The sequence below is a fragment of the Ostrea edulis genome, chromosome 4, assembly GCF_947568905.1.
Source record: "Ostrea edulis chromosome 4, xbOstEdul1.1, whole genome shotgun sequence".
Classification (NCBI taxonomy): Eukaryota; Metazoa; Mollusca; class Bivalvia; order Ostreida; family Ostreidae; genus Ostrea; species Ostrea edulis.
In genome coordinates this window covers 56,279,331-56,293,079 of record NC_079167.1, presented here as the reverse complement: position 1 = coordinate 56,293,079, position 13,749 = coordinate 56,279,331, and the positions used below count along the sequence as shown (strand labels likewise).

General features: G+C 34.4%; 2 protein-coding genes across 2 annotated transcripts in view; one reads left to right on the top strand and one right to left on the bottom strand.

Annotated features, from left to right (window-relative positions):
- The window catches only part of LOC125667952 (RNA helicase aquarius-like), a 42,471-nt gene that overhangs the window by 15,915 nt on the left and 12,807 nt on the right, over nt 1–13,749 (bottom strand). Inside the window, exons 8-22 of the mRNA XM_048901646.2 lie at nt 10,279–10,410; nt 9,925–9,993; nt 8,851–9,028; nt 8,336–8,514; nt 7,458–7,571; nt 7,154–7,257; nt 4,467–4,690; nt 4,067–4,159; nt 3,671–3,719; nt 3,320–3,398; nt 2,545–2,644; nt 2,244–2,411; nt 1,533–1,639; nt 1,178–1,347; nt 781–903 (exon numbers count right to left, since the gene is read on the bottom strand). Of these exons, the coding sequence (XP_048757603.1) occupies nt 781–903; nt 1,178–1,347; nt 1,533–1,639; nt 2,244–2,411; nt 2,545–2,644; nt 3,320–3,398; nt 3,671–3,719; nt 4,067–4,159; nt 4,467–4,690; nt 7,154–7,257; nt 7,458–7,571; nt 8,336–8,514; nt 8,851–9,028; nt 9,925–9,993; nt 10,279–10,410 (1,889 nt within the window). The remainder of the gene's footprint in view (nt 1–780; nt 904–1,177; nt 1,348–1,532; nt 1,640–2,243; nt 2,412–2,544; nt 2,645–3,319; nt 3,399–3,670; nt 3,720–4,066; nt 4,160–4,466; nt 4,691–7,153; nt 7,258–7,457; nt 7,572–8,335; nt 8,515–8,850; nt 9,029–9,924; nt 9,994–10,278; nt 10,411–13,749) is intronic.
- On the top strand, nt 11,299–13,149 carry LOC130054214 (uncharacterized). Its single transcript, XM_056163066.1, has one exon. The coding sequence runs from the start codon at nt 11,784–11,786 to the stop codon at nt 12,429–12,431; it is 648 nt and encodes a 215-aa protein (XP_056019041.1). The 5' UTR covers nt 11,299–11,783; the 3' UTR covers nt 12,432–13,149.

The window sequence follows — 13,749 nt, the reverse complement described above, 5'->3', positions numbered from 1 at the left end:
GCACTATGTCAGGAAGCTTTCATGTAAATTTGTACTTTTCTGTCCCAGTGATTACCTCCCCTTTGAAGGAGGCATGGCCCTTCATTTGAACAAACTTGAAAGCCCTTCACCCAAAGATGCTTTTTGCCAAGTTTGGTTGAAATTGTCCCAGTGGTTCTGGAGAAGAAGTTGAAAATGTGAAAAGTTTACAGACAGACGGACAGACAACAGGCAATCAGAAAAACTCGAGCTTTCAGCTCAGGTGAGTTAAAAACATAAATTAAGTTTTTTTTATTTTCATCATTTTTGAAAAAAGTTTGTTTGTAGCAAGTGTCTTTAATGTATGCATCAGCAAAAACCAAACAAACCATGGCTACATGTATGTATACGCATCAACATATCATATAAGATACCAAACAAATCATGAATACATATATGTATTTTGGTTGTCAGCACAGTTGCAAAACACATCTTCCATTCATGTTCTGCTCAGCTTTCTCCACCCTTGTGCTTTCTATGGTTTAATCCTTGTAATTGTTATTCATATTTGAGGCTTATCATTCAGAGAAACTACAGCGAAAAATTTATTTGTTGCAAAGATTGTTTTTATTCTACAGTAGTTTATATTAGTACAATCTTATTATCATATTCACATATATTGAATGTTATGTCAAAATATGACTAAAACTACATGTACAATGTATATAAAGAATGGTTCAGCCTTACTATAACTCATTTTCTTACTGCATACAAAGATTAGATATCATGACAGAGAAACCTGAATGACATCAATATACATACCTGAATGGTGGTACATGCTTACTGGAGGTCATTTCAAACTCGTAACCCGGAAAGCTGGCCTTTAGATGATCAATGTTCAGGAAAGTATCATTCCAGTTCAAAGTCTCAATCGTAGTACTCAACCTGTACATATACAATGCTTATGTATTAAAGCAGGTGTTGTCATGGTCTTCAGAAATGTTGCTAAATTTAGGATAGGATAACATTTTTCTTTTGCCTTGTCTCTAGGCTAGGAATTGAATACACTATGCAAAGATGCATTACGTTTGAAGGTCATGAACATGTCATTGTATATCAAATACACTTTTAACACTGTTCCCAATACAATATCATTCCTAAGGATACATGAAACACACGGTTCACCGACTGGATCAAATGACAAAAATTTGTCACTTACTTTGAGTAGTGAGCAGCATCTGGTTGTCCGTAACCGAGTATCAGGTCATGTAACCAGTCCGGTACAACACATTCGGTGTTCATCAAGTCCCGTATGGTCTCCAAGACAGCTTTGAAATTGTTCTCTTTGGGCTTCCTCCTCATAATCACATTAAATGTCTCATACACATCCTGAAAAATCACAAATATTGTACATGCTGGAATAAACTATGACATTCATTATCAAACTGATTCGTAGTACTTCTGTAAAACCTGCTTTTAAAATAACAATGTAAATTTTTAAATTTTTGGTTCAAACTGTTTTCATAATGTTGATCTGTGTAAAATGAAGTTTGCTGTGTTGATATAACTAGTACCTCTGCACCATCCATAGTTCTGGTCATATCCTGCTGGTACTGGTTTGGATCCAGCCACACCCGGAAAGTCCGAGTATCACCAGGTAAATTTGGTTTTGGCTCTGGTCCTGTGGAAGGTAACAACCAAGTCTTTTAACTCTTTACAACCCAGCAACACATGGAAGTACATTTAACATGACCAAAGACTTTTAAAAGAAAAAAATGATGATAATAAAAAAATATTTTCATATATACTGGAATACTGTAAACCAACTGTTATTTGCATGCAAGAAATTTTTGTGAGATTTTCAAGAGCCTCATCATCATAGCGAATATTTCTCACCATGAACCAGCATATCACTAGTAAATCACGAAATAAAGTTGTTGCAAATAAAAGTGGTTTACAATATCTTATTAGCAGGTCCTTTATTTAAAAACTTTATTGTGAAATCTAAATTCACAAATCTTATGAGGTGAGTGCTTCCCAACAACGTTCACAACTGAGTGTCAGTTGCCAATCTTAGAGAGATATTTTTCATATGCACTTTGCAAATACATTGTAAAAGTTTGCCTTCCACAAATGCATTGTCTCACACAGCAGTATAAAAAATTCACACCACAAGCCAGAGAGAGACAGAATCAAATATACTACACTGCTCATTAAGCCCTAAATTTGCATCTCTTTCTACCATATATCACACAAATAATGCCCCCTTTGGCCCTGCTCCTTACCCTCCTCAATGACTTTTCCTTCCATATCCAACATGCCTTCCACCTCACAGCCCCGGACGAAGGTCAGCCCCACTTGTGGGATGAAGGGCTCCTTGTAATTGTATCGGTGGTGGATTGGAACTGTGGGCCTCAGGGTAATTAGGAAAGCCACGTCATGCTTCCTCAGACCTTCAAGACAATCATGATTTAAAGCTAACTTCATCTGTACACAACGATTTTTTTTGTGCTGAACAACAAACATTTACGTAGTTACCTACATGTACATCAACAATGAAAATTTTCAGAGATGATATCAGATTACCTTCCCATTCTTTTTTAATTTGTGGTCTGACACCCAGATTTATTGTGATATCTGCTCGGACCTGTGCTGGGTGAGATTCCCCAACTCTTGGCTTAGCCACCTGTCATAGAAATCAAGACTGTATAATACCGTGGAATTGTTTAATTCTGTGGGTTAAAATTTTAAAGATTGGTTTTACAATTAAAAATATACGCAATGTAACAATATACCCCCAACTTGCCCAGGTTTTAAATTTGTGAGCAAGGGGTACCCATTTGAATTGAGCTTAATGATTTCTCAGTATCCTGGTAAGACAGTGCAAGGATAAACACTAATCAGCTGTTTCAAACATACTCATTAAACTAGTGTATATTTTTCAAAGTAATACAGTACAACATGTTTATCCTGAATTACTGCTTATAACGAAGTAAGAAACAGAACAACTCATGGATGAAGCATATCAGACATCCCTAGCACTTCACTTTATCAGTGCTTATCTGTACATGTTATAATTATACCTAATAAAATATTCTTTATTCCTTTTATGACTAGGAAACTTGTCTTTTTTACATTGCTAACTATTACTGGGACATGTCTTTTTTACATTGCTATCTATTACTGGGACATGTCTTTTTTACATTGCTATCTATTACTGGGACATGTCTTTTTTGCATTGCTATCTGTTACTGGGAGATGGAAGGACATTTGAACGTCTGAGAATTCTTAAAACTAGTTCTTCTTGGACATTGTCTTTACTTTTAAAATTCACAACTTATTTATGGAAAAGCCATCTTACCTCCACAACATTAAAGCCCACGATAGGTTGTGCCATCCGAGCCCATCCACCAAACAAACAGTTCCCATCTTCTGACCGCCTGTCAAATTGTAAAAATAAAACATATTTCATTGATATCCCAGAATCTTTTTTTTACTGTGACAGTGGATCAGGCTTGAATTTCTCTAAAGAATCTCGAACCTAAATTTGAGTTTTCTTTTATTTGAGCAGTCAAAATTTGAGTGAAATCTCAGACATAAGTCCAAGTTTCAACTTAAGTTTCATTTGAGAAATCCAAGCCAAATGTGTTAATCTGAGAATCTGGCACACACAAACTACTGTATGTATTTCAGTGAACTCTGTGTAGATTACCATGGTTTGAGATGTGATCCTGCATCTTCTATATCTTGACGTATCTCATCTAAAAAAAACAAAAAAAAACCACATATCTAATAAATATACCCTATATATAAGGTAATTTTGGCATTTTAGAAATGTCGACGTTTTTGGTACATTGTGGATGACAAAAATTCACCAAAAATAAAAGTGCCGAAACTTCCAATTATATTATTCATACATGCACCCCGCCAAGTAAAACAACAACATTTCAAATTACTTTTTAAATTAAACTCATCAAATATTCCAAATGCCAAAATTATCTATTACACAGTATATCAATTATTTATACATAATCAATGTTTTGACAGATGTTACGAATTTCAGTCATATAATAAAAGACAAGAGGGTAATCATGTTGAATGTACTCACATGTAGACTCCAGCCTAAAGAGGTCAAAATTTTTCAGTAAATAATCGTGAAGAGTCAGGAACTGCAGATTGAGCTTGGGTAAGGCCAAACAACCTGTTAAAGAATATACAAATGTAATACAAACTTGAATGAAATGAAACAGAAACTTTGAAATTGCAACAAACGTTTGAATATCTTCTCTTGGGATCAATTTGTAAAAGAGTTTACCTCACTAAAACTACTCAGTCTGTGAAATACAAATGAAAGAGTGTAAAACTACAGTACATTATGACCAATATAACATCTCCTCCTCACTGTTCATAAATTACCTACCATGACAAGCTTTGTATATATCCCTCAACACCCTCCCCCTTCTCTGTACAGTGGAATACAGTGCAAATGTTTGAGTAAGCTTTTTTACCTTCCCCAGAGTAATATTCCACAGGAACAATATTTTCATCCCAAATGATTTTTTCTGTAGGATAAAGGGGCATTTCATTCACTCTCTCCTGCTGAGATTTTCTCTTTTCATGTCGAGATATCAGGAGTTCCAATAGATAGTCGACATCTGACACACACTCCTCCTCTTTCTCAACAGAAGGCAGCTGATGAATGTGGGTAAGGATTCTATGAAGATCCACATTGCTAGAAAAGAAACATCAAAATGTAAACCTGCCATGATGTATAACAAGAGGCCCAAGGGCCTAGAATCGCTCTTCTGATAAATTGTACAACCCCACCATTTCTATTCTTACCCTCTTAGTATTCTAAATCTTTAGTTAAATCCTAAGAATCCAAAAAAGTAGGTCAATGTGACCTACTTTTTGGTTTACACATTTTGAGAACCCAAGAAATATCAACTGACAAAGTTTGATGATTTTAAGCCAATTAGTATCTGAATATTGAAATATAGCTGTCAAATTCCAATCGTAGGTCATGGTGACCTACTTTTTGGTCAGTGAACTGCGAACATGCAGGACCCATCAACTGACAAAGTTTGATGACTGTAGGTCAAATAGTATCTGAAATATATAAATATAGCCGTCAAATTCCAAAAGTAGGTCAAGGTGACCTACTTTTTCGTCAACACCCTTCAAACATGCAAGACCCAACAACTGACAAAGTTTGATGACTGTAGGTCAAATAGTATCTGAATTATATAAATATAGCCGTCCAATTCCAAAAGTAGGTCAATGTGACCTACTTTTTGGTCAACACCCTTTGAACATGCAAGACGCATCAACTGACAAAGTTTGATGACTGTAGGTCAAATAGTATCTGAAATATATAAATGTAGGTGTCCAATTCCAAAAGTAGGTCAAGTTGACCTACTTTTTGGTCGAAACCCTTCGAACATGCAAGACCCATCAACTGACAAAGTTTGATGACTGTAGGTCAAATAGTATTTGAAATATATAAATATAGCCGTCCAATTCCAAAAGTAGGTCAAGGTGACCTACTTTTTGGTCGACACACTCCATTGACTCAAGATGCATCAACTGTCAAAGTTTGATGATTGTAGGTCAATTAGTGACTGAAATATATAAATATAACTGTCAAATGCCAAAAGTAGGTCACAATGACCTACTTTTTGGTCGATACACTCCGAAGACTCAAGATGCATCAACTGACAAAGTTTGATGATTGTAGGTCAAATAGTGTCTGAAATATAGTAATTTAGCTTTCAAATACCAAAAGTAGGTCACGGTGACCTACTTTTTGTTCGACACAAACCGAAGACTGAAGACGCATCAATTGACAAAGTTTGATGATCCTAGGTTTTACAGTTCCCAAAATATGCATCTAAAATTGAAAATGTGAAATTTGAATATCTGCAAAATTCAAAAAGTAGGTCACTGTGACCTACTTTTTTTATAAATATGTTTCAAGGCCTCAAGATGTATCAACTTACAAGATTTGATGATTCTAAACCTCTCGGTATTTGAAATAACAACTTAAAATATATCTATAAATGATAAGCCATAAAATTCAGAAAGTAGGTCACGGTGACCTATTTTTAAGTTGACGCATTTCAAGGTCCCATGATCCACCAACTGACAAGTTTTGATGATCATAGGCTTCAAAGTGTCCAAGATATGCATCAAAATTAATTTTAAAATAAATACCTGCAAAATTCAAAAAGTAGGTCACCGTGACCTACTTTTGACACAACTTGACACAAGGTCCTAAGATGCATCAACTGTCAAAATTTGATGATCCTAGTCCTTATAATGACTAAAATATCTAAGATTTAAGGAATTTAAAAAAATTTTAAATTTAGGTCAACTTTGAAGTGACCTTGAGACCACGCCCTTTGCCCCAGGGTAATGCCTTGAACAATTTTTAATCTACAACATATCCTCATCCTTATGTGTAAGTTTGGTGATAATCTGTCCTGTGGTTCTTGAGAAGAAGATTTTTTAGCAACCACTACTTTTGTTTGTATTTTCCTGATTATCTCCCCTTGTTAAAGGGTCACATCCCTCTATTTAGTATGTATGAAAGCCCTTGGGCCAATGATACCCTGTAACAAATTTGAAAAGAATTGGCCAAGGGGTTCTTGAGTTATAGCCCTTTTTCTAAAAAGTTTACGCACACCGCACACCGCACAAATGGCCATAGCATTAGCTCTTTGAGCCTTTGGCTCAGAAGAGCTAAAAAGTCATCTCAAAACATGATGATTTAATTTTAAGACAAAGAATGTTCCATTCAATACTAACATCTATCAACAGACTACAAATAATTAATTATAGTCGTCTATAACATGTATTTCATTTTCTTCTTCCTTTAAACTTTGAAAAATTTTACTTAGTGGGACTTTTGAAAAATTTAACTGTCTTTTAATATGGGACACATAATCAACTCTCGCAAATACAGCTGTTCATGCATCACTCCAATATCATCTTTAATTTTGAATTACAGACCACAAAATGATCAGGGACTGTCTTCATGTGTGAAGCAGTATCAGTAATTATCTTTATTCAAAGATTGAAAGACAAATGGCCATAAAAATGGATGATTTGATCCAAGGTTTGATGGACAAATGGAGTGAATCCACTTTACTCCTTTTACAATTCATTGGGAGGAGCTACTAAAATTTGTTTTTACCTCAGAGATTTAAAGTACTTTGTCAGAGCTGCACGGGTGTCCACACTAGCGACATTGGCAATGGCAAATTTGTGCAGGTCTGGAAAATGCTTGAAAGCCACTTTCTGAAATGAATTAGAATATAATTGAAAATGGACTCGTGGACTTCTTTCAACCATAGCAATCAATATTTTAATTTTGTGCAAGAGCACAAACCTAAAAAGCTGACAATTTAACATATATTTTCAAGAGATACTAGATATTGCCTTCAACCAGGATAATGACACCTTCAGCACATTATAATGTGTGATTATATTTTACCTACCTGTAGCTGTAGTACCCTATCATAATGAATATCAATCCTATCATGCATAGTCAGGGCCTCTCCTGTGATGTCATCGATTTCAAATTCTGTGTAACTCTTCAACTTCTCCAACAACTGTAAAATATGCAACACTTAAAACATAAAAAATGCTTTCTACTCAACCCAAAACATGACAATAAGGGATTAAATGAGATTTGATCAGTCAACAACATGTATCATTCCGTCATACTGGTCACTAACTAAATCTTAATAATACTTGACTAACTGGCTAAAACCTTCAAAGTAGTAAAGATACAAATATCTATACAGAGTATGTTACAAAAAATTGATTTGGACAATGCGCTAGTTTCGAAATGAGAGCTCTCCTGTGTAGGAGGTGCATTTAGTGGAACTTGGAATACTTTAGTGGGACAGAGTGGACCTACAGTAGGTGAGAAAGATGATAAAATGTAGTAAAGTCGCTTCTCTTTAAATATGTAAATGTAGGAAATACAAAATACTATCGAAAGAAATGTTTTAGTAAAGTGGAATCATAAAAACAATATCATATTTGCAAGTAATATCCTAGATATGATACGTACGAGCAACGAAATAACGTGATATGATATGAATTCCATGTATTTAATTACTCCCCGAATACTTATTATTGACTTAGTTTGTGTATCAGTCGAATTCGGGTGATGAAACTACGTATGAGAAACTTACTGAGCATATTCACTCATGCAGTGATCAATATTAGTCCCACTCCCAAATCTAAACAAGTTGTTTCGCACTTCACTATGTACGAGGGTTCTCCAAAGGGAAATAACTCGGACATATCTCAAAACCGGCATATTTAACCTTGTAATGCTATAGACACCAAACTAATTCATAATTACCTGTCCAAACAGCTTGCCCTCTGACCTCTTTATGAGATTGGATAGTTGACATTTGACCACCAGGTGACAGTCCTCCAGAAGAACGTTGAAGAACCGTCTAGTGGGAAGCTGGGCCTCAATATCAATCATCAACTCCAGGAATCTCTCACAGAAATTAGTCTTGGAACCTGCTACCTCTCCTTAAAAAAATATGATGATTTCTGTTCAACATCATTTCGACATGAATACGCAGATCTTCTCATCTTTCACATTCTGAAACTTCGTACTTTGGTGCTACAAATTTTTCAATCTTTGATATTCATTGATACAAATTACAAATGAATGTTCATAGTTTGTAGTCTAAACCATATACTGATCACTTATGATACCTTTAAAAGTTATACTCAGAAATGATTTCATTTCATGAAGAAATTTTTTTTTAGTTATTCATACTTTTCAGTAAATTTAATTTGTCTAACATAAATTTTACTAAAGCAATAATCCCCTCATTGTATTTACTGACTTCTTTTACTTACCTTTTAGGGGTATAGTTTCCAGTACACCTATAAATTTCTTTATCATGTTGTACAGAAAACCTCTCTCAAAGGTCACCTTTTCCATCTCTTCCTTTGAAAGCTTGGCATCATTCTTCTTAATCAAGTTGAAAAACTTCTTATATTTTGGGTTGCTTTTAAAAATCTCATCTCTCTTCCCCTGTTTGAATTACAATTTTTCTGTTACACTTCTTTTAAACACAATCATTGCTGAGTCTTAAATGATTTCTTTCTACATAAACCAATGGCCTTAACCTTTTGACCTAATAACGTGACATTTCATTGCTAAATCTCAAACAATATTTGAGATAACATCTGGACACCAATTCATCTCTTACCATGTGTGACCCAATGACCTTGACCTTTAATATTCTGACCTCAAAAACAGTAAGAGTCATCCTTAAGGCATGGAATGTGAAGTTTCATTGATAAACATTAGATAGTATTTGAGATATCCAGAAAACAAGGTGTTACAGACAGATGGACACACCAAAATTAATACCCTTCCCCAAATTATATGTGTTGCAGCAATACAATTTGACCTACCTCAAGGCTCTACCAAAAGTTAATAATCAACTGAACCCATACAAGTGCTTGACCTGCAAATTCTCATGATATATCTATATCCCAAATTTCAATTCAAAATGTCTATGTTTGACTGAGATAAAGAACAGAAATTATGAATTGCTGGAAATTTTCCAAGTCCAAAGGGCACAACTCTGTCGATCAGAACTAAATAAGAATTTGACATGATGTATCTATTTATCAAATTTCAGTTGAATATGCACATCTGTAGCAGAGATAATGAACAGAAGCTGAATTATGACAGAATGATGGATGGATAAGAGTAACACTATATGTCTCAGCCATTCCATGACAGGGACATAAAAAGTAACTCTGATCTAAATCTTGTCATTTAAAAAACAAAGGCACATTAAACAGAGACATATTTTGTTAATTACAAGATACATGTAGGCAATAACCATTGAAACATGAAATTGTCTGTGTTAACTCCCTTTAACAGTAACAGATATGGACTTGTATGGTTAAACATACCGGCAGAATATTGCTCCAGATGGGCAGGGACACCAGTTTCTGTATTTGTTCTCTGATTAGATCCACCTCCTGTAATAGCACAGTACACTACACGTACCAAAGTATTCACCTTCACAAAAAACTTGGACAACAAAGTTATCATAAAATGACCCACATGAGCTTTCATTTTACCCAGGTGTATCTTTAAATTGACATTTCTATAATACATGTATATTTATTACTTACCAAGCAGACAATGACCTACATGTGCTTTCATTTACTCTGCATGTATCCTTGAATCGACATTTCTTTTAAATATCTTTTTACCAAGCATATATGTAAATGCAAAAGCATTTAACAATCAGAATGTCTTACCAAACTATTAAAACAATGGATGAGGAAGATGAGTAAAACAGACAACTCTCGAAGTGATGTTCTCTCATCTAAACAAGTTTCCAAGGTACTCTGTATGAAAGCTCTAAAATTCTCTGGATGCTGTTTGAAAGACTGAAAGGAGAACAATTTCAGGAGGTATACATATGATTATCATAACTATATTTTTTTTAACAAAAGACTCATTGTTGGTGTTATGTACCAATAAAGTATTTCATTTTTTTTTTCTAAATTCATAACTTTATAAGAGGCCTATAGGCCTCAACAGTCACAAGAAACTGGAAAGCACGACTGAAATGGGGCATAGATCAAGGTAGTGGATGGTGGAAGATGTTATCTTTAACAGTTATGTAACATTGTGAAAACCACTTCTAACCAAGAGCTCATAGTCCAGTTTTCTTGACCTTTTAGTCATGAAATAAATAGAAGTCTTTCTCATCCCAGGAAAAGGTTGTGTGTAAAGTTTAGTGATTTCAAGAGAAAAGGGAAATCACTTACAACCCTGAAACTCTTTTTCTATATCAATGTCCATTTCGCTTGACCTTTAGACCTCATCTCATAGCAAGCATATATGTGAAGTATGGTTACTTCAGGTGGAAAGGAATATCAATTAAAGGGAAAGGCAACCCTAACCACATTGTTGCCTTTATGAATAAAGTATTACTTACTGATATCGTAAATGACAGTCTTTAACAACAAAAACCCTTGCTTAACAATTAAACCAATATTAATCTATCTTATATTTCAAATTACCCGCCGCTATGAGAGCGGCCATTGAAGTTTATTTTATTAAGTCACACCGTCGGTTCCGGTTTATTTCATCAGCAGCACTGTAAACATGACAAGTCACGAACAGTTAAGTTTGGAGCCGTATAGATTTGAACCCGTTCTTTCACAAGAAGAATTTTAGAAAAGACGTTCAGTCGAGTCGCAGACCAGGCAGATGGTACTCGTTTCTATGTAAATGTCTGAAACATCAACTTGTCATTACGACTGAGAAGAAATATGGCCACCGAGCAGGTAACAGGTGTGTGAAGGTGCTCTGGTTTTTGGTGGTAGAGAAGGGTACAACGGTAATGTACATTCAGAAAAAGTTTTGCATAAGGATTTAAAGGACTATTTTTGATATATTCAAAACCTGGGGGAGAAATCTTTTGTAGAAAGGAGTATTTTAGGGGAGATGTCCGGTAAAAATACTATCAAACAAAAACAGTCATCCGTAACACCCGTAACAAGTGCTCCGAGAACAACTCAGAATTCAAAGAACGCACGCACTGGAGAAAAATCTCCCGTTCAAGGATTGTTGAATGCTTCCACCACTAGTGACAGTAGTTTTGTTTCGGGTAAGCTAACAGGGGAGCTAGATGAGATAAAACAACAATTGAATGATCTTCCAACCAGAAAAGATTTTGAGGCACTTAAAAAGTCCATAGTGGGAAAGAATGAACTGAAATCTCTGGTAGGAGACATTGTAAAGAATCTTATTAATGTGTTTGAAGAAAAAATGCAAAAATGAACTCTCAGAAGCAACAACAAATCTTAAAGAAGAATACGAGGAAAAACTCAATGCAATGACAATTGAAAATGAAAACTTAGGGAGAGAGATTAAAGCTTTGAAAGAATCGAACTTAAAATTGAAAACGGAGATAAATACAACCAAAGGGAGTATAAGGGACACAATAAGATCAACAAACTTTAATGAACAATACTCTCGAAAAAATAATATAAAAGTGTTCAATCTTCCCACAAAACAAAAACAAGAACTGAGGAAAGATTTCATGGAGATTCTAAGCAAAGATTTGGGGCTTCAGCTAGATCCACGAGATGTGACTGAAATTCACCGTATTCCCACAGCCAATCAACACTCCAGAGATAAGCCAGTCATCGTGCGCTTGGCATCGTCAGAAGTGAAGAAAAAACTAATGAGAGAAAAGAAAAATCTCTCCGGTGACATTCGTATTGTGGAAGATATCACACAGAAAAACCTTGATCTATTGAAATCGCTGCGAGAAAACGATGACATTGAATCGGCCTGGTATTATAATACCAAAGTATATGGGAGATCCAAGAATGGCATTCAGGTGAAATTCGATGTTGGTGACAATATCAAACAAAAACTCAGAGAAGGGCGTTAATCTCGTTGATTTCAAACAAAAATATGCAAACATTTTTGAAAAATCACACAATTTCAAAAATATAATGATAGTTATAAAAAGTGTGGAACTTTGACACCTAAGGCTTCATTTAAAAATGCACTGACATATACGTATAACAGTTTCATGGTGTTTAAATACCCTTCGTTCATAAAAAATCTAGCCAGCAACTGGTTTGTTGATGCTATACTCATCTTGGGATACTGATTTATTAAGATGTATATGTGTATGTGTATATATATGTATATAATTTTTTATTTATAGCTGATGACAATTTTCTTGCTGGTAAACCGACAGTGAGTGTTTATTTCATGCTATTTTCGATCGGGATCGGGATAACAAAATTTATGTAAACAAGAAAGCATGAAATCATAAACTCGTTGTCGGTAAGTACGACAATTTTTTTTTTAGATATATAAGAAACCACCACAGGATTCATGTTTCAAACAGAATGATTTTAAGGTTTTTTGAAATTTGCTTTGTGTTCTGTGCTATCTTACTCTGGCTTACTTTACAACCCTTTGTTACATGTAATATGCATTTGCTAGGTATAGACTTTGTTTACAATGAATGAAATCAAAATATTAACCGTTAACTGTCAAGGATTAGGTTGTCAAGAAAAAAGGAAAAACGTTTTGAAATTTTTAAAGTCAAAACGATGTGACATTTACTGTCTACAAGATACACATTTTGTTGAAAATATACATAATATCATTACAAATGAATGGGGATTTGAGAAGTGTTTTTTTTAGTTCATTTGTTTCAAATGCAAGGGGAACTGCTGTACTTTTTAACAATACCTTTGAATTTGTTGTACATAAAGAGAAAAAGGATAATAATGGCAATTATATTATTTTAGATTTAAGTATAGAAGGTAAAAGAATAACATTAGCTAATTTATATGGACCAAACAAAGATTCGCCAATTTTTTATAAGACTAGTAGAAAATGCACAATATTTTGGAAATAATCACTATATTTTCTGTGGTGATTTTAATTTTGTCATGAATCCCAATATTGACTGTAAATTCTATAAAGATAATAATATTAACAACCCAAATGCCAGAAATACTATGTTAGAGGCAATGAATGACTTAGATATTTTTGATATATATAGAGAATTATACCCAGATACAAGAAGATATACTTGGAGAAGAAAAAATCCCACTAAATTAGCCAGATTAGATTTCTTTTTGATTTCCAATTTCTTATTTCACAGTGTACATGATCGTGTTGTAGAACCAGGCTACAGATCAGACCATTCTATGGTCATTTTGTCATTAAGATTTCAGGATTTTCAA

Coding starts and splice junctions, on each gene's coding strand:
- LOC130054214 (XM_056163066.1), top strand. CDS start 11,784: ATGTGTTTGAAGAAAAAATGCAAAAATGAACTCTCAGAAGCAACAACA.